At 36.0% G+C, this 27926-nt stretch overlaps 2 protein-coding genes across 3 annotated transcripts; both read right to left on the bottom strand.

The window, feature by feature from the left end:
- Positions 1 to 258: 258 nt before the first annotated feature.
- On the bottom strand, positions 259 to 7497 carry LOC114146564 (uncharacterized). Its single transcript, XM_028020743.1, has 6 exons — positions 7413 to 7497; positions 4104 to 4394; positions 3742 to 4008; positions 2249 to 2332; positions 1146 to 1189; positions 259 to 878 (listed from the first exon to the last, which is right to left on the bottom strand). The coding sequence occupies exons 1-6, from the start codon at positions 7462 to 7464 to the stop codon at positions 669 to 671; spliced, it is 948 nt and encodes a 315-aa protein (XP_027876544.1). The 5' UTR covers positions 7465 to 7497; the 3' UTR covers positions 259 to 668.
- Positions 7498 to 9580: 2083 nt separating this feature from the next.
- LOC114146771 (potassium inwardly rectifying channel subfamily J member 10) lies at positions 9581 to 27554 on the bottom strand. 2 transcript variants are annotated; one of them, XM_028021111.1, is made up of 6 exons: positions 27281 to 27554; positions 19029 to 19374; positions 15641 to 15852; positions 14646 to 14777; positions 14282 to 14459; positions 9581 to 12894 (listed from the first exon to the last, which is right to left on the bottom strand). In XM_028021111.1, exons 2-6 carry the CDS (start codon positions 19372 to 19374, stop codon positions 12497 to 12499), a joined length of 1266 nt encoding a protein of 421 aa, XP_027876912.1. In that variant the 5' UTR covers positions 27281 to 27554; the 3' UTR covers positions 9581 to 12496. The 2 variants fall into 2 exon arrangements, with proteins under 2 accessions (XP_027876912.1, XP_027876911.1); XM_028021110.1 differs by lacking the exon at positions 27281 to 27554 and adding an exon at positions 24517 to 24672 and having other exon boundaries at positions 12497 to 12894.
- Positions 27555 to 27926: the final 372 nt, after the last annotated feature.

Genomic DNA, 27926 nt, shown 5'->3' with positions numbered 1-27926 from the left:
TCACTGATACCAGTTATTCTACATTAATTGGATAAATTAGTTGCTAGAATAAAATGTTAAAATAACACAACACAACTCAAATAAAGTACAGTACACAATATAAAAACATAAGCAGAAATTATGAAAATACACAAACAAAAGGTGTTACTCTACTTTATCTTTGAAATTCTCCTTTTGTATTGCTGCTTATCAGTTAACACAAAATTTAGTAATAACATTTTATTGTTAAAGCCAATAATTTACTTAAAACGTGTTTTACTTTTTAGCGCCTCAACAAAAAACAGAACCTTTAGCAGCAACAAGTTTAGAATACAAAAATGTGCAAAAATCACAACACTTTGAATTTCACAAACAGAAAAATAAAATACTAAAATTTCAAGAGAGCACATTTTGGAGTTAATATTTTGATATGATAACAACAAAATATACCATATATTTTACTGATATTCGTCATGATAATAACTGTAAATCTCTTAGCTCTAAAAACTTTACCGTTAAGTTTGTGAAGAATTGAAGAATTTCCCAAATTTTACTGTTCCATCACTAAATAGAAGTAAAATTAAATCTATAAAAACATTTAAAAGCTGGTTCACAGTGGGAGTTCATGATCATTTTTGGCACAGTTAAAACACAGTTATATACATTTTCCATTTTGATTTTCTTTTTTGTCACCTGTTGACTGCAGCAGGTTTTGAGTTGAACTTGGCAGCTCTGTCAACTTGAGCATAAATTGTTTCAGGCTGCGGGTTTGTGGAGGTACTGGTGACATTGCTTTGCACAGGACGACTATGAAGCTGCACCAGGGCATACGTTGATGTTGGAGAAGGAGATTCAGTAATTTCAGCAGGATTTGCATATGGGTTAGGCAGTGGAGTTTCCTATAAAGGATGACAAAGAGAAAAAAACACATCTTTATATCTTAATATTCTCTGGGTGGCATTTTGTGGAAACTCTCACTAAAATGTGAACACAAAGGTCAGAGTAAAGTTGAATTTGCTGCAAACTGTTTCTGTTAAAAATGTGTTTTTCTGCTCCTTTTAAGCCTAGATTATTTTTTATCTAAAAAAGAATAGTTCTTTTGTCTTGATTATTTTGACAAGCAAATAGGGAGAGTTTTTCTTTTTAAAAAATAACACACTGCTTACCTGAGGAACTTCATACACTGTATTTGCGCTCCTCTTTCTTTTACCTGCAGGTCAGTCATAAAGAATAAAGTTCTGTAGTTTGAGGTGATTAAATTTACTTTAAAGTGACACTTTAAACAAACTAAGATCACATAATAATCAAAGTAATTTAAGTGTTAAATTGGAGATAACAGCAGAATTTCAATGATTTGGGGGTTTTGTTATCTTTTTTGCCAAAGTTAAAAGTCAATGTTTGAGAGGAAAATTGTTATAAATTCAACATCATAACAGCATAACAAGAGTAAATCACAACAGGCCTTTAAATTGTTTTTCAAAGCACTGATGTCATTTTACAACAGATGTCTCTCAAAAACAGATTTTGGTTCAAGCTGCTGCTCTCAGACATTTCTCCTGATTTCCTTCTCCTTTCTTTACAGATCCCACTAAACCATAGGCTAAAAACACTTATTTGTTTAAAAGACTTGTAGGATGATCCTACTTTCACTGGAATAGAAAAATAAAATTCAAACAAATAATCTTAGAAAGATATATTTGAAAATGTCTACACCTAACATAATAATGTTCAAAAATCATAAAGCAAATTTACTTGGTCTTCAAACTAAATATGCTTAAAATTGTTAAAGAAAAGAAAAACTCATCCCATTTTGCAGGCAAAATCTATTCATCTATTATTATTATTACATATTTTGTTGGAGTAATTCATTGTAAGTAAACACATACTCTGATTGTTATTACCCAATATCATTCATACTGCTGGCAGATTCTTTTTAAAATTCAAACAGGAAGTTGTAAAAATGCCTTGTTCAAAATAACTTATACCCTTCTCAAGAAAAAAATTATTTTCTATTGACAGCAATGAAAACTTTCTTCAGACCATTTAACAGTTCTGCTGGTGATGAGCTCCAAGTCTTTGAGGTTGGAAGGCCATCACTATAATCTTTAACTAAATCCACAGATATAAGTTGAGATTCCAACACTTCAAAAAGTAAATATAACTTCCAGCCAGAACAAAGCACCATGGTCAAATTAAATTAGGTTTAAACCTAAATCTGTCAAGGATTGACAATAATCTGATTGTGGGAGAAAAATTAAGAGGTACTTACACATTATTATGAGCACAGAGCACATAATAGATACCAGCAGTAATGCTCCAAATGTTATCCCAACTATGGTGGCTGTGTTGAGAACTGTAGAAAGAGAGAAAATAGAAAAAAAACATCAGGAATGCTTTAGTCAAGTTCACTTTCTGTTTTACAACTTTAATGCTAGAATAAAAAATCTTCTAAATGTCTGACAGTCTGGATAAAAAATAGTTGCTAAAATCAAAAAAGATATACAGTATAAGCTATTTATCATGTTCTCCCTCAAATGCCACTTTAATATTGGGATGTTCATAATGAAAGGCAACATGAACAGTATGTTGATCATGTTGTAACATACTGCAACATGACCAACATGTTGCTCATACATGCATTTATATGAGCAACAGATTAAATTTTAAAAAAATGTTTTCAGAAATGCAAAATTTGCGATATTTTGCATAAATATGGCAAAATAAAACTAGATTTATATTTCTTCACACATGAACATATTTAGTTTGGTGGGGGGATTTGTTACATGCAATATTTAAAAATTATAAAATGCCTATGTCTGTTAAAGTGTGTAGAAATATAAATCTTGTTTTATTTTTGCCATATTTATGCTAAATTTAGCAAAAGATTGCAAATTTTACATGTCTGAAAACATTTTAAAAACATTTTTTAAACGTTTTCAGACATGTAAAATTTGCAATCTTTTGCATAAATATGGCAAAATTTATAGAAGTAAATGTTATATATGTTAAAGTTTTTACACATGAACATATTTAGTTTGGTGGGGGGATTTGTTATATGCAATGTATATAAAATATAGAATGCCTATGTCTGTCATGAGCAATATGATTTACACAATGTACTTAAATGTTTATATTAAAGTAACTATGCATGGATAATTTTTGGGGCGAACAGTCGTCCAGCTCCCCCCTGCATCTCATGTGAATTTGCCCCTGAGCAAGGCACTGTAGCTTAATTTGCCAGCTGATCCGTTTATGAATGTATATGAGTAAAACTCAGTGAAGGATGAGCGGTATAAAAGTGTTTTGAATGGTCAGTAGGTCCAGTAAAGCACTAAAGGTCTTCACATTTTCAGATGGGTTTTAAGAAAAATGTAAAATAAGCAGAAATTAAAAATAAAGACCGTAAAACACAAGAAAAATCCTGCATATCTGTTAGATAAATCCATACGGATAATTTGCACAGATTGGTGCTCATAATGGTTACAGCTATGGTGTAAAATAAGATACATTTTCTATACTAGTGCAGGTTAAATTTGCAGGTAAGTATTAGGGATACACACAAACATAATGGAAAAATAAATGGAACCTAATTCAGTCTCTTCCTGTGGTTTAAGCTAGACATTTGTTTATGTTCATACATGCACGTGTGTGTTTACTCATAACTATGATGAATTGCTTTACCTTTTATTGTTTTACCATTTAAAACATTTATATGCACAATACTTTAATTAAAAACACCTGAATCTTTTTCTTAAATCTTACCTGGTGGTTTTTCACAGATAGATATAATATTCTTTACATCCTTTTCCCAGCTCACTTGGTTGCTATGGTTACAGATGATGGAGCTTTCCTCTACATGGACCTTCAGAGATGAGTCTTTCAGGTCCGTTTGATCCAATAAATGGCAGGATATGTTGTCGCATTGAAAAGTTCCACTAATTTGAGAATCCACTGTTTTACACGTCACAGTGAAGTTATAGCAGCTGGACTTAATGGGCTTCACTGTTAGTTTCACTGGAGACACTGGATCTGAGCAAAAAAAGATTTGAGTGGTTTTAAGACGAAGTGCTATAAAAACATTTAGAAATTATTTCAAAATAGGAAGCAAATGAGAGAAAACTTACCTTGGACTATAACTGTGTATTCAGCTACAGTTTTTGCTGTGTCTCCATTTGCTTGTGCCTCATAGTTTCCAGTGTCATTGGGTTGCACATTTCTTAATAGCAGTGAGTAGTTGTCTTTAAAAAAATCAGTTCTTTCTATATATTTGATTTTAGGCTCACCGCCAGGAATAAATCTTACAAGATTGACACTGTTATTAAATTTCCAAAAAAAATAGTCATCTTTGCCAACTCCATTTTTGTTTACTTCCAGCAAAAGGTTTGATCCAGATTTCACAATTCGACGTTCAGAGCCTGAAAGAAGAAGTTTAGTTATATTTCAATAATGAAGAAAATAATATCATGAAAATTCTCTGGAACATCATGAGAAAACTTTCACAACAGCAGAGCAGAGAGGAGGTTTATAGACTAAGTTCCTATAGAGCGCTACAAGTTCAGTCAATTAGAATCAACACATAATTCATCTAACCATTTCATTATTTAAATATGCATTGCAGATAAAATATAGTGTCCAACTATAATTATATTTGTATAGATCTCTTCACTTTAGTCCCTTCTGTTATTTATATGCCATGCTTCAATAATATACACGTAAGACAGAAGCCAGTCATATTATTGACTTCATTGAATAAGTTGTTTAGCGAAAACTTTTTTCTCATTATAAGTAATAAAATCTCATCAATTTAAAGAAAAGGATGTTTCCCTTTTTTTCATAAATAGAGCAATACCTCTTCTATCAGTGTGAATAAAATATTTGCTTTCTTTCATGATAATCTTCTGCTATCACAAATCACAAAATTTCCATTATTTACTTTCCTTCCCCAAAGAAATCTTTGAAGATCTAAAACCTTTCAATGATCAACCCAATAGATTCGTCTCAAAATGATTTTATTGTTGGTTGTCAGTCCCCTCTCCTTCAATGTCTTTAAACATCAACTTTTAAGTCTTCAGTAGTTAGTTCCCAACTAGATTTAGGCCTGTAAATTTACTGGGTCATTTTAACACTTATATGTAAATTGTAGCTCTGTATGTTTAATGTTTTTCTGCTGGAACCTAAAGTATCAGGTCTTTTGGAGGTTTTGTTGCAGGATTGTCCTGTTTTCAGCTCCATCCAGCTTCCCTGTTCATACTGAAGAGAAAGATCAGTATAACATGATGCTGCTATCACCAACTTTGATCATGGGGCTGGTATGTTCAGGGTGTTGTGCTGTATTAGTTCTCCATTACATATACCATTTAACATGTTGGTGATCCATTTTTGTCTCATCTGACCAGAGGAACTTCTTTAGAATATATGTTGTGTCCCCAAAATGGTTTGTTGCAAATAGCAAGTGAGACTTCTCCTGGCTTTCAAATTTCTGCTCCTCCACAATTTTGTTATTCAGTCTGAATATCTCCCTCAGCTCTTCCAGGATTACCATGTTCATGTTGGTTGATTCTCTCATTTATGCTCTATTTGAACGTCCTGTCAGTTTAAGTGGACTGCCATGTTTTGACAGGTTTACAGTTGTGCCACCTACTATTTCCATTTTCAAATAATGTACTGAACAGTGTTCCAAGAAATGGTCTTAATTTGAGATATTGTTTTATAACCTAACTGTTTTGTTTTACAAATTTAGATACCTCTAAAGTAAATGCGCTGCATTAAATTTATATAAAATTGAAAAGGGTTGAATACAAATGCACACCATACTTATCTATTACTTGTAAAATATAACTTTAGGCTATTTTATCTACCCTAATGTATGTTTATCTACCACATAAAACATATTGAATTTTTTGTTATAATGTGATGAAATGTGAAGACAATAAGGAGTGTGAGTACTTTAGCACAGTATCAGAGCAATGAGTGACATGTTGGTGGCATCTTTATCAGGATCCCTGTCACTAAACCAACACAGAGACGACTGTGTGTAGAAATGACTTTTAAATCCATTTAAATGCAGTAACTTAACTGTCAGTGTTGGGAGGGTGTCAAGTTTTGCACTTTAAATATCAGAGCCAAAAAAGATCTGCTTTGCTAAAGAACTTCCTCCTCAAGTTTTAGAGTTACACTAAATGTTGGAGCCTATTAGGTATTTGACTAATTAATTGTTTGCTACATAATAAATGTTATTATTGATCCAAAATTATGCTAATGCTTACAGATGGTGGATGAGTCTTTATATTTTGTCAGGTTTAGGACCTTTTAGTCAGGTCAGCCTCTGCTGTGATGAAGGAGAAAATGCAGCTGCTGTGGTTGGTCTGATTGTTTGCAATGAAGAAATGAGAAGTGAAACAGTTTTTCTACCTCAAAATAATGTTTATATTTGGAATTTGTATGAAGTCATCTCAGAGAATATTTCTGTTCTGTTAAATTACGTTTTACTTTAAACGGAAACTTCTCTGCTAGAGCTTTTTATTTTTAATCCTCTGAGAACCTGCTCCTCATAAACTACTGACACTCTTTTGTTTCAGCTAATTATGATGCAAAAGTAGCCATGACAGAACTAAGTGTACTACTCATGTACTACTTCACACTATTATCAATTAATTTATTTATTATTTAAACAGGGAAGAAAGTAATTAAGATCAAAAGTTTGTCCTGGACTAAACACACAGCTGCACAAAAAAAGACAAAAATTCACCATGAAATCTCTGTGAGGCAGCAAAGATCTCTGTATGAAACCCAACTCACTGATCTCAACCAGATCTATGAGGCTCACTGTCAAAGCAGCGTCACAAACATCATCCACAACCAACACACTCCTGCTGTCCTGCTTTCAAACACTCCAACAGTCAGAAGAGAATATTGAAAAGCCTTTTTTATCCCAAGCTGTGAAACCAATAAACAAGCACATGTCAACCACCTCTTGCTTTCTTTTCATCTTCTTGATCTCTCCACTGTGCCTCAGCATTTTAGAGACAGTTAAGCAAATTATACTTTATTTGTACTTGTCCTGCACTACAGAGAGTACAAACGAATGCTTTTGACTTCTTAAGCTGCATAAGGACAATAATGAATCTAAATAAACTAAGCCAACACATTTAGAACATAAACCGAGTAGCGCTCAGGGTCTTTGCGTTGCGACATGATACTGCATCAACTTGCAGTCCTAAAGAAAACTATTAGACGTCAATACAAGCCCTCCAAAAATAACCAAACAGAAATTACATTACATTTTTCACAATAAACATATATCTTGACAGCTGAACTTTGCTTCAGTTGTTTTTCTTCTAATATACTTTCTACAGCTCCACATTTTTTCAATTGAAATGTTAGCTTGTCACAGCAACTGTTAAACACATTTTGTAATAAAAAACAAATTTTACCTTCAGCTGAATCCAGCAAGGAGATGAGAAAAAGTAGAACTACCGCTGCCATGGCTTTGTGTCAACTCTGTAACATCCGGAAGTACAACGTATATCAATGAGCCACAGTTTCCTCAATTCTAGGGGGAGGCGTTAAATAAAATTTCACACAGTTCCATTTCACATATCCAGTAAATGTCGTCTCATACCCCTCACTGGGCATAACACCCACACACACAGACAAAATGTCATAATTATCTGTTTTGGCTTCTTTCTCCCAGTTTTAGTTTGTGATGTCATATCTACTTGTAAGTTTAGGCTTAAAACTTTGAAATTTGATAAAACTTTCAGTTATTCTTACTTAGGTTTTCCTGAGTTATCTCTGTAGTTATCAATCAATCAATCAATCAATCAATCAATCAATCAATCAAATTTTATTTGTATAGCACATCTCAACAGCAAGGCATTTCAACGTGCTTTACATCATATCAAACACAGAAACACAATGCAACATAGAATCAATAATCAAAACAAAGCATTAAGTCAAGTTCCATCAATAAATTTGTAATTGATTATATTTCAAATACAATTCTAAACAGGTGGGTTTTTAGTTGAGATTTAAAAGAAGTCAGTGTTTCAGCTGTTTTACAGTTTTCTGGAAGTTTGTTCCAAATTTTTGGTGCATAGATGCTGAAAGCTGCTTCTCCTCGTTTGGTTCTGGTTCTGGGGATGCAGAGCAGACCAGAACCAGAAGACCTGAGAGGTCTGGAAGGTTGATACAACAACAGCAGCTCTTTAATGTATTGTGGTGCTAAGCCATTCAGTGATTTATAAACTAACAACAGTATTTTAAAATCGATTCTTTGAGCTACAGGGAGCCAGTGAAGGGACTTTAAAACTGGTGTTATGTGCTCTATCTTCCTGGTTTTAGTGAGAACGCGAGCAGCAGCATTCTGGATCAGCTGCAGCTGTTTGATTTGTTGGACAGACCTGTGAAGACGCTGTTGCAATAATCAATACGACTGAAGATGAACGCATGGATGAGTTTCTCTAGATCTGGCTGAGACATTAGTCCTTTAATCCTGGAAATGTTCTTCAGGTGATAGAAGGCCGACTTTGTGACTGTCTTTATGTGGCTCTGGAGGTTCAGGTCAGAGTCCATCACTACTCCCAGGTTTCGGCCTGATCGCTGGTTTTTAGTTGTAATAACTGAAGCTGTGCATTGACTCTAGATCTATAACTCTAGATCGTTCCTTTTTAGGTCCAAAAATAATAACTTCAGTTTTGTTTCTGTTCAGCTGGAGAAAGTTTTGGTACATCCACACATTTATCTGTTCTAAGCATCTGTTCAGTGATTGGCTGGGGTCAAAGGTCACCTGGTGACATCGTAATGTAGAGCTGTGTGTCATCTGCATAGTTATGGTAGCTAATATTATTTCCTGTTATAACCTGAGCTAGTGGGAGCATATTAATATTGAATAAGAGGGGTCCTAGGATTGAACCTTGGGGTACCCCTTAAATGACCTTTGACCTCTTTGATGAGAAGTTTCCAATTGAAGCAAAGTTCTTTATGTAGGATTCAAACCAGTTAAGCACTGGACCAGAGAGTCCAGTATGCTGCTAAAGGCTTAGCATCCTGGATGACTTGCTGACCACATTTTCTCACTCTGCTACATTTTCCTAACACTCCAATTTTGCATTATTCACTTTTATTTAAGCTTTTAACTTCAAGTTCTCTGTTTTTCTCTCTGTAGAAGCAGCTGGTTTCTTCCTGATAAAGGGGAGTTTTTCCTCTCCACTGTCGCTGCATGCTTGCTCAGTATGAGCTGCAAAGTAAACAACACAATACCAGCCATTATCCATGTTTGCTACATTCTCATCCAAGAAAATTTAATCCTACAAGTTAATGACTTGATGCAATCTGACAGTCAACACAATTAGAAAACCAACAGTCATGACATTTTAGTGAAAAATACAGAATTGAATTGATACTTTAATGTGATGATTTTATCACTTATACTTACAGTTATACTCATCAGAAAGGCATCACAGTTTTAGATATTTGCTCATTTTTTCTCCTTATGCTCATTATTATCTGTTTTTTACAATGTCACTGGGTTTTGGATTAAATTGAAACTATTTGGGAATTCAGTTTTGATTAAATGAAACCAAAAGACCCAAGTCAAATGCAATATTTAACAATAAGCTTTATTAGACCAGTTGTTAAAGAATTACCTCATTTAAAATCTGAAATTCAAAGAGCTACAAGAAGATACACCACACCTCGTTCCTCCACTTCTCATATCAGTCACATCCACCTTAGCTTTATAAGCCATTCTTATATCTCAGCCCTTAGATACTTTCATATTTATATGTGAAGAAGGAGTTTTTGTTTTTATTTCACAGAATTAGTAACTCCAACAATTCTTTATGCAGTGATTGCGTCTAACGCTTACAACAATCAGACTTTCTTCACTGTTAAAGGCACAGATACGACATCTCTACATGAGTATTTACATCCACTGGAGTTTGTTCATCTGCACGTCGTTGACGAAGAAACAGCAGGTTTCTGACTATCTTTCTAAATTTACAGCAGCTGTAATGAAGTTGGTCGATATAAATTCACAGTGCTTCCAATGGAATATTTTACAAATGGTAAGGTTTGACAAATTGTCAGCTAATCTACTGAAGGTGCAAATAATCATTATTTACTTCAATAAAGTGCTACAATGTTTGTTTGATACAGAAACAGATGTCATATTGTAGTTTAACAAAAAAAATTACATTCAGCACTAACAGATACAGTTTACTATGCACCATGAGAAACTCTAAAGTTGATACGAAATTTCTCAACAGTTTCCACTGCAAACTTTGCAACAGGAAATTTTCAAATACTAATCAGATGCTTGGGAGGAAGTTGAGGGCGACACTTTTGAGCTTGGTGCTATTTTTTCTTGCCATATAAGAAGAAAATGTTTAAAGTCATATGACTTTCTGCTTCTGTGCTCAACAAACCGTAGATGTGCATCTTAAGCAATTTCCCTTTTGGGAATAGTTAAGTACTTTTAAAGTGCAGAAAATTACAACCTATTCTCTTGAACAGCTGAGGGAAAAAATGTTTTTCTTTGAAATTACGGGGTATTTTATGTTTACTCCCTTACTTCTGTTTTTCACATTTTTAAAATACACATTCAGACTGTCTCGCTTTTGAGTGAGAAAGTCTCTCACAAGGTGATGCTTCAGTGCTCTGGGAAGTACCTAAAGAGATCAGAATAAGTTTCTGACCTTTCAGCTTTTACATCATTATATGACATTATACCACAGATAAATGGGTGTTTATGCAAATCAGCTTCTGTTATCTACATTCACAAAACAATTGTTTTTATGGATTGTCTAAGTTTGCAAACTTTGTACTTCATTTGCTTTAAGAGATGTGTGTTTTCAGCTAGAGTGAACATAAAAAGTCTTCTGACTCTTGGTAGAATACCAGATTTTTGTGACATATAAAAAATTTGGGCAAGATAAATCCTTTCCACCTTTGATGTAACATGTCCTTACACTACTGAAAAAGAAAAGTAGAAAAAAATAAAAAGTTGTCAACATGTGCACAACCTTAATCGAAAACTTTAGGCACTTTTTTAAACAATTTCAATTCAGTCTTTTTGGATAAACAACAATAGTTAAACAAAAACTCAAAAGCATATGTCAGGAGGATTGTACAAGAAACATCATAGATGTGTCATGCCACAGGAATTACGGTCATGCTAAAACAAAACAGGAATGTAGAAGTGTTATGGTCTACATGTGAAGGCAACGTCAGCCATTTCTCGTATGGTAGAACTGCATGATAAAAGTATTTCCTTCGAAAGAAAAGTTCTGGCTAAAAGCCCATTGTGGTCTGATAGAAACAAACTGGAACTTTTAGCCACAGTTACAGACGGTAAGTTTGGCACAAAAACACCACAGATCATCAGCGAATGAACCAACCAAAATGAAACATGCTGGTCACTGAATCATTCCCTAAAGCTACTTTTCCCTCAGACGATATTTAAAGTCATAGTAGTTAAAGTCATGAAAATTTCCACATGCTAGTCACATTTCACCCGAAAACCTTCAGCTGACAGGAAGAAACATAACTAAATCCAAAACAGAAACAATAAAACAGCTGATCTGACACAAGGGATAAACTAAGATGGCAAAAAGGAAAAACAGAAGTAAAGAAATAAGCAACAGAAACATAAATAAAACTAAAAGCCCAAAGATCTACGGATTATTACAGAAAGCTGAAGATAAAGAAGAATTTTATTTTTCACCATCCAAATAAATCAGCGAAAGACCAGCTTCACCGCTGCACAGCATGCAAAACTAGGTTCTACTTGATTTTATAAATCGGTGAGACTGTGAGCACAGAGGGCATGGGAAATGTTTCCAAGTCAAGAAATTGGATGATATTAAACTCCTACTGAATGCTAGAAACGAATCAAGAAGAGATTCAACAAAGAGTTTAAGGTTGAGCACACTTATTCCTCCAGGTTGTTGCAGATTTTTCACATTCTCTTAAGTTCTTACTAGGTTCATATAGAAAAATATCACAAAAAAGGTGGGGAAAGCTTTGAAAAGCTTTTTTCATGCAAACATTATGCGTTACAAGAGTTTCAATTTCAAAGATTGCAACAATGAGGCGATATTATGACTTAATCTCATGCTATGCCATGCAGACACTCTATCTGCTTTGATAAAGATTCACTGTCTGAGTGAATGTTTGGAGTGACTGACATGGTAGGGGAGAGGGACCTATTTTCTAATTAAATAAGCTGAAAACAATTTAAGCAAATTGGAGGCACCCATAGACATGATATGGAGTCCTGAGCAATCAAACCCTGGACGGTCAGAGCATCACTGATATTCCATCATAAGTGACATGATGAGAATAAATGACAGCAGTTTTAGCAAATATTTCCTTACAAAATGCAGTACCATACGTGTTTGCCTTGAGTCATTTTGATAAAAAATTAAAACAATCTTTGTCTCACATGTGTGAAAGGCTTCACAAACTCTCATATTGTTTTGCTACAAAATGTCCCACTTTCGGCCAGTTTAGCTGTTCAGACATTGCTGATCCGAACGCTTATGGGGCCGTCTCTGACTCGGCCTCGGTCTTCGCCTCGCTGCTCCCTGTAGCTCTGCTCCAGACGAATCTTCTCCGGGTCTGTCACTTCGGACACGAGTCCGCCTCCGTTGCTCTGGTATTCGTGTTGCAAACTGGATGATTTGAAAATAGGGGTCGTCTTGGTCTTCGCCACTTTGTCAAAGAAGGAAAAGTCCGCAACGTATTTGCCAGACTGGGAGAGAGAGACGACGGGGGGGAACTCGTAACCCCAGAGGATTTCGTCTGGCAGGTAGGAAGTGCGGACCTGGCAGGTGGCTGAGGTCGGCTCTATTGTGGCACTCATGATCACCAAGAGTTCAAAGTCAGCCAACTCTGGATCTGTCCATCCGCCACCTGATAAAGTAACATTAGAAGGTTAGCTTAAAAAGATGAGTAAGAAAATGGTAAAGAGACAAGAAGGAATCAATGCTAACCCTGATCTTAGGGTGTCATGGATTTTCTCCAGCTGTTCCAACCTCCTTAATTTATATAAGTATAAATGTATAAAGATATTTATACTTATATTTGTATATTTTTACATTATAAGTGTCACTTTTATAGACAGCAAAATAAGCTTTTCATCATACAGAAAAACATGTTTCTATCGTGACCAATAAGTATTGAACTTCAATGCAAGGTTTATAGCCCACCCTAAACTGTCATTAGATCTGAGTTTGTTCATGCATTATTGTTTGCTTTTGTATTATCCTGTGAAGGACTGACAACCTTTCCAGGAAGCACCTGCCTCTTGCAGTGACGACGTCTCGCTCTACAAACCCTGCAAGGATTCACCCAGTTCAGAAATGCATGCATAAGAAAGCAAATAAAAATGGGAGTCGAAGTAAATCTAGGAACTTCCAGCATGTAAAATCTACCAATAGTTCTCCCCTAAATTCTTTTCTCATAAAACCTTCTACAAAAATGTGTTGCACATTAAGGAAGTAAAGAGTGAGGTGATATATGTATAAAGCACACTCACAGGGAGGAAGTAAAGACTGCTGCACTCTAACCACCAAAAACAGACTATTTTTATCCTCCCTTTTGCAAATTCATTGCCCAACTTTTTCCTTTTGAAAGGTAGTAAACACAGTATTTAGTCATGCGTCACCAATTAATCAAACTCAAACATCACTGCATTTGCAGAACATTGTGGTAAACAGGCACAAGGCAGGTGTATGCTTAAAGGAACTTTTTAAAGTCGTAAAGAACGTCGGCACAAAGTTACTCATCAGAAAAGGATGAATCCATCTATTGGGGTTTAAAACTCTGATGTAGAGATCAAAAATAAAAACGTTACCAAGTTACAAAACTGGCAACTTTTCTTGGGTTCTTGGCAATCAAATATTTATAGTTGTTTTCTTCAATACATGAAGGCTGGTGAACATAAAAAAAAAACTATGTGCATTCATTCACTGCTACTTCAATATTGCAAATGTTTCAGAAATGAAACAATAAAACCATTATTTAAACTTGTAATGCTGCGCAGACACTTTAAATGTCATGCTCTTGACCAAGAAGCCCTATTGATATTTTGGTCTACTTCTGCAGTGAATTTAGCTTTTCAGACTCTAGCGAAGTTCCTCTCTGCTCTCATTTCTTAACAGCTAATGGAAAAAAAATGGTTTTGTTGCTAAGCAACAGGGTTTCTTAAGAGCACAGCCCTCAAAAGCCTCAAGAAGTAACAAAACACCCTCTACATGTGGCAATACCAACAAATTACTGCTTTTTTGACCAAGCTCACCCTTGGCGGCCCAGGCTCTCAGGGGACTGTTGTCGTCAATGATGTGGTAGAAGGTGAGAGGAAGGATGAGGAAGGGGCTTTCGCTGGAGGTGTCCACCTGGAAGGGCACGTTCCTCTGGTCCATACGAACTGTTTCACCTTCCTTTGTCAGGGACGTCTGCAGGAGTTTCCCTGTCACCTAAATGAAACGGCACACACTGCTTGTTTTGGTTCAACTCATTCTCGCTTTGAAGAATTGCAGAGCAAAAACATCGACTGTGCATTTGTTAAAAACGGCAAACTGAAAGTATTCATTCCACAAATCCAACAATGAGCAAACTAAATATTAGTCTTTTGCTTATGTCCATGCAGCAGGTGCACCCACCTGGCATCCGAGAAGAAGACTCTTGCGCATGTTGGCCACCCGGATCATCAGGCAGGGTTGGCCTTCATAAGTCGATACAACAGCATGCTGGCTAAACTTCACCGTCTCACTTCGCTTCTTTGGCCGTGCAATCTGACCGGGAAAAGCTCCGTTTTTATTTTTGTCAGGTATTTTCAGGTAATTCACGTTTGTCTTGCTCTGAGACAAATCAGGATTCAGTGTCTTGCAGAAATATTTACAACCTTTTCTTATTACCAAGAGAGTTTACAGAGTTTACATGGAGTAAAAATGATACATGTTTTCGAACTGTTTTAGACATATAACAACGAGAGACACAGCAAACAGCTCTGGTCAGATGAGACCAAACTTCAGTACCACTTAGGAAAACTGCTGAGTCAATCTACTTTTTCCTATCGTGCTTCTCACATTTGGAATATGATTCAGAGTAACATAAGGGACCTTTCACTTCTGATTTCATTAAAAAGCATCTTAAAAACCGGAACTTGGAAAGTCACAATGTCAGTGTTGATTGCATGCAAACTTGTGTAGATTTGAAAGTAGTTTTATGCCTATCTTTATGCATCAATATGTCAATAAAAATGAGCCTCTTGTCTATAATTGTATGCATTTACATGGAAATTTTCATGAATAGATATTATCCCATTATTAAAAAATAAACTTTAACTTGAACTTAAAGTTTATATATGTGGCCCAATAGTGGCAAAAATGAACAATACACGTTCATTTTGTTCCATTGAATGGTGGCAACATTATTCTATGGGAAACTTTTCTTTATCAGGGACATAGAAGCTGGACAGACTTAATTGAAAGACTCATATATAGCAACGTACAGAAAAGATTCGCATTTGGGCCAAGAGTCGACAAAAAGAGGAAAAATAGAAGGGGTATGAATACTTTTGGCCTACACATCCCAACTGTTTGGATCATTAGATTGGACCTCTCTTAATCACACATTTCTGTATTCAGATAATAACCTTGGCCAGAAAGGTGCCGGTGATGAAGATTTCCATCAGCATGGTGATGACCAGCTGGAGGATGAGGAGGATGATGGCAACCGGGCATTCCTCTGTGATGCATCGGAAACCATAACCGATGGTTGTCTGGGACTCCAGAGAGAAGAGAAAGGCTGCTGTGAGGGTCTGCATCTGCATCACACAGGGTGTGTGGTTGGACGGCGGATCAAACTCTGGAAAGAAAACAACATCTCATCAAGGCTGCGGTAAAGAAGCAGAAACTAATGCCTATATTTTCTGGAGGACTCTTGTGATGCCAAACAGTGGAAAAGATGAGTCATCGGAGGAAGAGGGGGAGGTGTTGGTGTGCTTTTCTTTATTATTTTGTGAGGATATAGTATTGGGCTTTATGTCTATGTGTTTTATCACACTCATTTCAGTTTAACAGGAAATAAACCCAGAAGCTTCGCTTCTCTGTAACTGTCAAAACATCTTTGTGTGCATGTGTGAAGAGCTGCATAGTAGAGTACTCTTCCACCTGGAAAAACACAAAATCTTACCAAGTAATTTTGGTCTAGTTTGTAGTGCACACTCCAAATAAGACAAACTACCTTAAATGTTACTTTTTAGCAAGATGTAGAGGCTTATTTAAAGTAAATAATTCCTTAATATTGATGAAAAAGTGCTAGTTCTATTGGCAGATAAATTAACTGATAACCTAAGAAAGATGTCTTTCTATAAATTAAATAATCTGCCAAGGGAGCAAGTACTTTTTCATCAATATTAAGGAATTATTTGCTAAGAACAAGCCTCTATATCTTGCTAAACAGTTAATCTTAAGTTAGTTTCAAGTGTACTAAGTTATTTGCAGTAGAAACTGGACCAAAAATATTTTGTACAATTTTCTGTTTTTGCAGTGCATGCATGTTTTTATGTCTAATGATTTTGTCATGTTAACAGTTAACTTGTCTATTAAGCATATACTGACTTTAGATAAAAAGTGCATCATTTTGATTCTGTTGAACAAACAGAAGGTGAAACAAGCAGAAAGGGATCAAACTATCAGTTCACATCATTCAAACTCTGCAGATGTTCATCTTCATCTGCATAGCAACATCTGTTCTTACTTAACACAGTTTTCACAAACTATCTCACTTTTTCTTCATTTGAATTTTCCCACCTCTCTCTAGTCCACAATCCTGCAAACCGTGCTCTCAGTTTTGTTCACCGTATTTTGCTGAGCTGCAAAGAAACTGTTGCAAAACCGGTGAGGTTTAAAAGGGAAAAATTATCTCTCACACTGAAACCAGCCCTTTGAGTCAAATGGTAGGTTACAACTTCAGCACCTGATTCTCCATTTGTCATAATATAAGGGAGGTTTTAAGAGATTTGAATTAGGGTGGTGAGCAACTGTTTCACTGAAGTACAATCACCTTTTCCCATAAAAAAATAATGAAATCATTGGTGCATAAATTTCATGGGAATTTTCTGCAAGCTATAACCATGTTCCTGTTTAGTGGACTATCATATTAAGAGCACCGTGGGGCAGTGAGGGGATTTTAGAGCATAGGTCAAAAGTGTTTGGTATTGGTCATGATATGAAATGACTTTATAGTTCAGTGAGAAAGATATGTTCAAATATTTCAACCTGGGATACAGTTCCCAGGTCAGAGTAGTTGTCTGATGAGAACTACTTCAGATGAGGCAATTTCATTCTTTCTCTACACCACACCCTTCCTCGTATTTATTCATAGATGTGCGCGACTCTGGTCTTAACTCAGCAAAAACTCCTCTTCTTACATTCTTAAAGGAAGCTATTATGCTATTAGGATAGATATATGTGCTATCCAAACATGTTCATTACATTTTTTTCACAAAATCACTCTGTGAGTGTTTTACTCACATACTTTAAAAATCTTGCATGAGAACCTTCTACCCCGAGGCAAAACAGTGAAAATGTGTCACGTATAGGTTTCCCAGCCCAACTAAGAACATATCAGCAAAACCACAAAGCAAATTGAGGTCATCAATCAATGAAGGGAGGCAACAATGACAACTAAAGGAGGAGTTGGCCAAGACTCCAACTGAAAGGTACTCCAAGTCTGGAGCCCGATTACAGGAAAGACCTTACAGCTCTGACTGCCAAAAAGCTTGTTGTAGCTGTGAGACAAATACCTGTTTCACTCAGCAGCATGCAAATAAACATTTAATTTTAAATTTGTGTGTTAAATCTGAATTTTCTTGGTTGATACTTTTATTTTAATAATATAAATAAATTGCTCACCTTAAATCCAATAGAAGTAAAATAATATTCTAAATTCCCCAGATGTACACGGTTAAAATGCCATAAGGCACTGCATATTTTTGTGAAAATTTGAACTATAATATACAGTATGTTTCATGATTAACAATAACTAAGGAATACCTTTATCATATAAATTATAAACTTATATATAAATCTATAAACATCTATATAAACTTTTTCAGTTAGCTAACATTTTTGCTAACGGAAAAAGTTAGCGAAATAACTGAAAAAGTTATTTTGCTAACTTTTTCACTTTACTTTTTTCACTTTAGGGCTGCACAGTGGCGCAGTTGGTAGCACTGTTGCCTTGCAGCAAGAAGGTCCTGGGTTCGATTCCCGGCCGGGGTCTTTCTGCATGGAGTTTGCATGTTCTCCCTGTGCATGCATGGGTTCTCTCCGGGTTCTCCGGCTTCCTCCCACAGTCCAAAAACATGACTGTTAGGTTAATTGATCTATCTAAATTCTCCCTAGGTGTGAGTGTGCATGGTTGTTTGTCCTGTATGTCTCTGTGTTGCTCTGCGACAGACTGGCGACCTGTCCAGGGTGAACCCCGCCTCTCGCCTGGAACGTAGCTGGAGATGGGCACCAGCAACCCTCCCGACCCCATTAGGGACAAGGGTGAACAGAAAATGGATGGATGGATTTTTTCACTTTACTTTATGTATATATATATATAAATCCCTGAATTTACTGTGTCTGTAAGATGCTTGCATTTGCCTGTTCGGAAGCTTTAGATCGTGTTTTGATCAATTCTTTTCTTCAGTTGCATTCTTTAGTTGACTCATTATGAAACCCATAATGACACCCTAACGGTGCTGAAAGTTTCTAAAGTATTGAGTCAAAGTTTGACTGGAGAATCGGACTTTATTCACACTTAAACTGGGAAGTAAAACTCTGTTACTTCATTTTTTTTAAAAAGGCAGGAAAACTTCACAGAAACTTCTGAAGCATAGCGTGATACTGTGGGATAAACCCTGATGTCAGTTCTTATCAAAATCCTGCCCTCAGATGGAATAGATATGGAAACTCTGAGGTGCATCTGGGGGGTGGGGGGGTGTTAAACCGTAAAGAGGTACTTTTTTGATAAAACCTCTGCTCTCTCACCCAGCAGGTCTCCATGCACCAAAGCAACGAGGTACCACACAACCCCAAACAGAAACCAGGTCCCTGCAAACGTTGCTGTAAACAGGAAGAACTTGTAGCGCCATGGCATTTCAAGAAAAGTTGTCCAGAGGTCACGCATATAGAGGGCGTTCCTCCCACTGATGTGCTCGATGCGCATGTTGCTTCGGCCATCTTTGGACAGGATGCGCCTCCTCTTCCTCAGAGTCCCACCTCCAACAGAAGCGCCACCGCCCAGCAACGGCTTCAGAACATCAGTTTGGGTCTGAGAGTGGCAAACCTTTTGAGGGGAAGAGCTGCGAGAGCAGGGCGCCGTAGCAGAAGTCATCTATGAAAAACAAACAGGGAAACATGAAGTTGAAGTTTGACTTCCCCTGATTGCTTCACAATCTATTTCATCTCTATAACCAACTTCAATAACACCAGCAGAACTATGACACACGAGTAGACACGCTTCTCTGATAAAAAAAAATGCTGGTTTATTGTTAAACTTCAGTGGAAACCACAATGTTTAATTAGCTGCACATAACTTCCCCGCAGAGAAACACAGCTGCAATGCTTGTTAACAGGAAATATTTTAATCATAGCTACAGAATATTTCATCTAGTCCTGCATTATAATCAGTGAACAATTCAAAAGCCATTCTCTTGCATGGGTGTGGCTGCTGGTGTGTACTTTGCAGATCATTTCTTCATCAGACTCAAGTGTTTTGCTTTATACATTGCCACCTTCTGCTTAACTAGTGGAAGTTCAAATAAAGCCAGGCAAGTATTTTGTCAACATGAGACCTTCGCAGGTTAAAATCATTCTGAAGACATTAATGGACAACTAATTATGAATAAAACTGCCAAAATGTTTAAATAAGTAATTTATCTACTGATGCTGACATTATGTATCACTGTCTACATTAATGTAAGTCTCCCTGTGCATGTGTGGGTCCTTCCCGGTTACTCCAGGTTCCCTCCTCAGTCCAAAAACATTAGTTTAATGGCCTTAAATATGAATGGGGTTGTGCGTGTGTGTGTGTGAATGTTTGTTTGTCCTATAGATAACTGATGGATGCATTGATTGCTCAATAGTTTGATTTGCAATTAGTGACTTTTTATTTAGTAAAGCAGTGCATGATAGAAGAATCTACAGATAGGAAGGTGGAGATAATATTTATATTCTGAATGTCGCTCAGTGAATGATGGGTAGATGTAGTAAAAGCTGAATGTGCTAAGAAAAATAAAGATTTACAGTTGCAGAAAGGTTCAAAACAAAAGAAATTAACATATCAGATATCTGGATGCTCAAAAAAACTGCTTCATTTGCAGAAGCCTGTTTTTTATCTGTCATTGTCATCAAAGACCTAGATTGTTGTAACTAGGCCTTTTTGTCATTGATGACTCATTTCCGTTTAGTGCTTTTTGAAGGTTTCTGTGAACTTTTGATGCCACAATGCACAGGTAGCTGGGGGAAATATGGAGGGCGTAGAGAGTGGAGATAAATAGATGAATGAGGGATGAATGAGACAGGTGCACCAAGAGAGCACAAGCTGGGGTGATTGGGGCAAATACTTTCATTAAAGTTAGTTGCTGTTGATTTATTCCTGTCTTTTTAAAATAATTTTATTGTTTTCTATAATTGTACAAGTAAATAACTTTTCACCTACATATTTCCAACCGAGTGGACAAAACTGCTTGAGAATCTAGCAGAAATACGTTTGTAACATTGGAAATATAAGCACACCCTATATGTGCTACCTTAGAATAAATTAAATATATTAAGTATATTGGCATATACTTAATATATATTATGTTAAGTATATTAGCTATATTAATATAGTTAATTTTATATTAAGCAGTTTGATTTTCATATAGTTTCTATATCTGTGTGATTCAGTATGAACAAGGTCACAATTTAATTTGGATGTGGAGCTCACATTTTGCTATTTCATCACAAATAAAAACGATGTTTCTTCTGCTATCCTCATCCTCCATCTGTCTTCCTTCCTCTTGCACATTTCCTTAGTAAAACCACACACTCCCTCTTAAATAGAGCTTCACCTCACAGACAGTAAATCTCTGGTTTTTAGAGCCCACACAGAGCAACACATGTGTAGGACAGAAATGTTGGGGGTGAATTGGCCCCCCAGGGAATGATGCTATAATGTCACGTTCCGTATTTAAGGATAAATTGACCATGTATGAATGAAACTGCAGTGCTCTGAGTGCCACCAAGTGGTCTCCTTATTGTTAGCTGGATTACACAGAAAATATAATGCCATCAGTTTTATTTTCAATTTTATGCATCGAGCATCCTGAGGTGAGCAAATCGCTATTAGTGCAGACATTTTTGCAATATATAAATAGCCGTAAAAAGCAAATAACATTTATTATGAATTGATGCTATATAGATAAAATGAAGTTAGTAGTTGTGTGAATTCTGTAGCAGTGGTTTAAATGTGATTTTATGAAAAATGTAAGAGCTGCTGCTCTCATGCTGCTACTGCAATAAATTAAATCAAACGAAAGAAGCAACATGTGTGCTATTCTTAAAAAACGTAACCATTAAGAGACATTAGGTAAGAAAAAAGTAATTTAAATGATCGAAAATGTTAAGAGCATGTCCAAAACAGAGCATGAAACACTTGCTAGAGTAAAATCTTTGGTTCTATGATTACAATTTGCTTAGCTTGTCATCAGTCTCATCATATTTTTTTTCTATTTAGAGTTCACGGTGTGTTTGCTGGAAACAACCTTTTATATGTTTTTATAATCAGAACTTAGTTCATGCATGAAAGATTTTAATTCATTAAGGATTAACTTAGATTTTAGTCAAGTAGTTGCATCAACTGTTGTTTAAAGACAACTATTAATATACTGCAATTAATTAAGATTTTTGCTTGTTCTAATAATTAATCATCATTTGTTTACTGTGAATATTTGAGCATTACGTTATTTAAAATATGCATCTTGAAGATCGTTTAAAAGCAAATCCACTCAAGTCACAGGAGTGTATTATGCTGCCAGTGGTGTTCATTCCTGTAAAGTCAAGACTGTAATCCACTCCTGTCACCCACAGGCTGTTAGTGTTTCCTCCACACATTTCAACAGACTCAGCTGCATTCAACAGTCCCCAGAGGCCAAAGAAGAGGAAACCACAGGAGAGTAAGATAATGAGAAGGAAATAAAAGTGAAAGGAGCAGAATAAGATGCATTAGCCCAACAAAGCGCCCACACAGAGACTCATTTGTTACTCCGAGGAGAGAAGAGACAACTGAACGCGTCAGTTAAGGTGCTAATCTTTGGGCAAAACTAGGACTTTTACCTAGATAAGGTTTGTTTTTAAGAAGCTTTCTGTTTACTCTAGGTGGAGACATTTAGTTGGACAAAGAGCTGATTCCTTAGTAGTAACTCGAGATAGCACTGAGAGTGAGAATCTGGAAGTCTTAAACTTTTTCTGTACTTTTAGGTTGCAATGTCTGAAATTTTCTAATGCAAACAATGTTTAGCATCATCAGCTAGTTTTTGTTTGGTCACAGCACTTTTGATGAAATTTAACAATTATATTTCTGAACACTGTTTCACTGTAAAATGTTAAAGACCAAATTGCTTTTTTTATGAGTGGGAGGTTTCTGTCAGGTCTTTCTGTGGGTTATGGAAACAGTACAACGTTCAAAAACCTGGAACATTTCCATGGTGAGTTCTATTTAAATACGATGAAAGGTGTTTTCCCAAAACTGATGGCAGTTTTTAATCTTATGATAAACCATACATTAAAACTGACAAAGATAAGAAAATGAATAATTAGAGGTAAAGTAAAGTATTGAAAACAGAAAGTAAACTCTTTGGAGACGTTAGCCTAGAGGGCCCTTGAAATTGATTTGTTTAAAATTTGTTTCTATTTTATCAATTTTACATATTTTTATGCATAGCCACACTGTTTATAGAGATTTAAAAAATAATGTTTGACACATCTTTGTTACATAAGTTGCCCTGACATTGTGGTTACTTACTTGTATCAATAATAAACTTGCTAATTTTCTCAAAACTCACCATCAAAATCAACATTTTGGTTAAATTAGCAGCAGCTGTCACTGCTGCACTTTGCTCATATAAAAATAGACGTGATGTCTGCAAACCAAACCCATTATTTTGTTTCATTTTAGAGTTTCACGATTCTCATTGTAATAAGTTCTAATTTAATGTGATCCCACTTACAACCGCTAGGGGGCGCGTGTCCGCTAGTGGCATAGAGACAGGTGGGCACACAGAAGAAGAATAAACCTTCCTGTTAGATGCTAATGGAAGCTCAACGTGTGTGTCTCATCTTTTCTATATCACAGGTCAGTAGAAATGTATTTTGATGCTGGTTACCTTTAAGAGTTGAAGAAGGTATTGAATGGAGACTCAACTAATGACTCCCTTCATGCAGTTAGTGATTAGTATTGTGTAGAAAACGGCTCATATTTCTGGAAGCTAGTTAAGGCTAATGCTAGCAAACTTTGTACATGTATGTTGAGCTAACTGAGTAGCACTGCATTCACTTTTAACTTATTGTATTTTACACATTTTAAAATAGTTCTCACACAAATTACATTATTTGGTCTCCTTATTGGACATTGTACATTTATTGCAAAAACCTGAAAAACCATATTGTTATGACTTTCAGTAAGTAGGTAATGGCTGCTGCCTATGTGTGAAGTTTGGTAAAGAGACACATCATTAAAGAAACATTATATCTTTTTATTTTGATAAGGAAGGAACAAAGTATTTGAGTTAAAGCGCAGACTAAAAACACTAATATGGGTTTGAGAGTGAATAGATTTTGTCATTTGATAAAATTCAAAATGTTAAATGGAGCATGTTAAAATAACTATTGTTCGGTTTAAAGGAATATTATGGCCATCTGTGATGCACTGAATCAAACTGCTATTGATTGCAGTTACTCAGTGATACTATTTAATATGAAGTATTTGATAAGCTTTGTATATGGAGTATGTTCATTACACAGAAGAATAAACCTTCCTGCTGAATGTTAAAGGAAGCTCAACGTGTGTGTCTCATGTCTTCTTTGTCACAACATCACACATTGAGAGAACAAAATAACTACATTACCCTCAGCCTATCAAGGTTCTGCTGGGAAATTTAATAAAAATGCACTTCCGTTCATTTAAGATTGACTTTTATTCTGCATATCTGCTTATGAAAATATTAAATAGGATGAAATTCTTGGTTATAAGGTGGCTGGTAATTTTCCTCAGCAAGTGTTTGTGCTTGTGTGTTCATACTCCAATGTAAAGTAATTGCCCAGAAAAGAGCGAGTACATGCACACACTTAGTGAAAGTGTGCATTTGCAATCCCAAGCGCGGCTTACATAACCAGTCACTTTTAATTACATTGCTTTGCTGTGATTATGCAAGAGTGAGCTTCGTAATTACAATGACACCATTGAAAGTGTCTCACTCTGTCAACTCTGACTCACCCTCGCCCAGTTTTCGCTTGTCGCCTGAACTCAGCACAGCGCTCACGTGTTCGTGGAGGAAAAACAAAATCCACCAGGACCGTGTATCAGGTAACTGATGGAGCTAATGGAAGCAAATGGGATCAACCTTTCCCGCTGGCTGTATCTGGTTTCCATGGCAACGCTAATGCACATCCCTGCTTCAAATGAAGAAAAAGAAAACTGAATTAAAACTTTCTTCTTTGGGCCAGACAATGGAGTGCTGGATGTTTTCCTGATCTCCCTCCCCTCTTCTTTTTTTTTTTTAATCAAACTCTTCTTTCTCTCTCCTTCTTTTCCTCTCCCTCTCTCTCCCTGTCTCTCTCCTCTGTGTACACAGGAATGCTTTGTTGGGAACTGAGATAAAAGAAACAAAAGATGCCATTCACAGAAACAACTTTCTGTGAGAGGTAAAACAATTACACACATTAGTCCTTTTTTCTTTTGCATATGGTATGTTACAGTATGAATGTCTTTTCTTGCAGAAATATTTTTGTTTTAGTCAGATTGAAGGTGTTTTTACCTCTATTCTGAGGTGGAAAATCACCCATTTTTGTTTTGGGATTTGTGTAGGACGTGGTTGAAGGTTAATGTGAGGAGTTTTTAAAGATGTATGCATGAAAGATAGAGTGAGAGAACATTATAGAGGAAAGGAAAGAGTAAAAAGATCTGTGACAAAAGCCCTCATTAATATTCTGAGCTGAGAAGTAATCCTCCTCCTTCTCCTCTCTTTTTCTCCCCCCTTCTCGCTTTTGGATGCACTCACACACCCTGGCACGTTTTCTTTCATTTCCACAACAGCTTGTTTTCCTCTCACCTTTACTTTCCTTGACTCACGTGAACTCTGCATTACAAGAGCTTCATAATTTATCAAATTCTCTCCAATTTAAAACTTTTCAAAATAAATATTAAGCACCTTTCCATCCCTTTTAGATGTACACCCTCCCACTTCCTGTGAATCACGTACAAAACAACATGTGGAGCGAGAAACATAAGCAGTGAGAACAACAATAAACATGCTTATAATGTGGCTACAGATATTAAATTCACACCGGATGTAGGTTACAACCAAAGTACTGTACACATACTCAGAGATCGAAACAAATTAGTTGCTAAATGAGACACATTAAGTACTGCGTAAACATGCTTCCTATCTGTGCAAATTAATATCAACTCTTTTAAAGCTATAAAGAGGTTATTCATCACCAAGGCAACACTCCATTAGTACTTTACATTCAGTAGAAGTAAAAAACCCATCTAAAATCTTTGCTACATTATTGTTGCAAAACATACTGATGGCTTTGGCTACAGATACCTAATCTGCTAATTATTACTGTGAACACAAGTTGGAGCTTTAATCAGGAAAGAAACGACATAATTTCATTATAAATCAGACAATCAAAGGATCTTTAGAAACGGACTAACAAAAATAATAGAAAAGCAAAGAACCACCTGCAGAGAGCTTCAGAAAAAACCTGGAATTACAAGGATTTAATGAATGCTCTCTGCGTAAGACTCCACTGCTGAAGAAAAAGAATTTTGAAAATAATTCAAAGTTTGCTTCAGAATATTTTGACAAACCAATGAAATGCTGGTAGAAAATATAATAAATTAACAGTTTGGATTCCACTGATAGGACCCAATTGGATCAGAAATGCTCCTGCATATCACCCCAAAAATCTGGATCCCAACAGCCTGAAGATGGGAAAATCATGATGCAGAGCAGCTTTGATGTTGTTATAATGTAGAATGGTTGAATGTAGAAATGTACCAGAACAAGATGATTTTTGTGTCATTAAGACAATGACCCCAAAAACACAATCAATGAAACTTTCTACTGGGTTTATAGAAAGAAAACAAAGTTGCTATAATGAGCCGGTCAGTCACCAAAGTTAAATCTGGTTGAAAATTTATAAAAAGTACTAAAGATCAGATTCTATAGAAGATATTCTCTGAATCTTTAAACATTTTGGTTAAAAATCGCACCAGAACTACTCTATTAATTTGTTTTGTCATCAACAAAAGTTTCTCCATGAAGTCTTTAATCAGTTTTAGCAAGTGCAAAAAGTGATCAAGTTTAGCTGTTATGTTGTGAGTTTCAACTACGTTTCTCAATTTGTAAAGAAAGATTTACACCAAAAACAAAACTATCTTTGAAATGTTTATTTTAAATCTATTTTGGTGTCTAATGGTTCGGATGTGTTTTATGTGAAAGTTTCTTCCCACAGTTTCTTATTCCAAGCTGCCTATTCTCTGAACCCGAATACAGTGGAGGAACATTTTCAACTTGGCTCAGTTCACTGCGTAGTGCTGAAACCAAAGCATGAGCTTTGGACAATTCAGCCATTGTAAAGAAAACAGTGTCTATTTTCTGTTTTGTTATCCAATTTACTCTTTATAATCCCACTTATTGTCCTGTTTTTGCGTAAAATTCCTGCAAAAATATATGAATTCTAAAAATGTGGCAATATTACCACTTTTTATAAAATATCAAATAAATTCAGATTCATAGTGTTTTATGTACACAAACAGAATTTATTTAAATATGTGTGTACAGAGTATAGTAGCCATATTAAAATACTCAAATAGAATCAAATAAAAAAATGAAGGCAAAATGACCAAGTTAGATTTTGAGGGAATATTATCACCTGCAAAAAATGAGAATCACATCAGTTTGATTTCTCCACCCACTCTTGATTTATTCCTTCAGTTTTATTGCGCTATGCTAATAAATGAATTTTCTTACCTTCTCAGAGCAGACTGTAAGCTAATTGTCACGTGCAGAGAGGATTTTGGAGCCCAGAGCCTCAGCCTTTTGCTCTACATGTCTTCTCTGTTGTCATACGCATGCTCACAGAACACACTGTAATTCTGCAGCCTGCGTCCCACGATACTGTACACCACTTGAGCACAATTATGGGGCCCCTCATTGGCTCGTTTGGGCTCCCGTTTTGGACCCGAAGCCCGCCGTCTCGCTGCCCGCAATTTCTTCCCAAAGTGGCAGGACTTGGCTTTTATAAAAGATCTCCCTCTCTCGGTTTTCCTCTTTCCCTTCGAGTCCCTCTCTCCCTCACCCTGAATTCCTGTTGTGTACGGATTATGTCCCATGTAATTGCTGCAATAACTGATCATCGTTCCCTGGTGGGCCAATTCACCCCCAACATATCAAATGTACTGTACTGCCCATTCATATTGCACATCATTGTCAGGGAAGAATGGGTTTGAATCTGCATCTGTGGACTTAATTTGCATTTTATGGGAATGCATATAATTATATTTTACTTTAAAAGTGTTAGAATGTTTGTTTTAAACTTCCTGCACACATGCAAAGAAGCACATGTTTTGGATGTTCCATGTGCACAGGCCAACACACGCCCCCACCCAACAAAAAA

This window comes from Xiphophorus couchianus, chromosome 6 (assembly GCF_001444195.1).
Source record: "Xiphophorus couchianus chromosome 6, X_couchianus-1.0, whole genome shotgun sequence".
In the NCBI taxonomy this organism is placed as follows: domain Eukaryota; kingdom Metazoa; phylum Chordata; class Actinopteri; order Cyprinodontiformes; family Poeciliidae; genus Xiphophorus; species Xiphophorus couchianus.
This window is presented reverse-complemented; position numbering and strand designations above follow the sequence as displayed.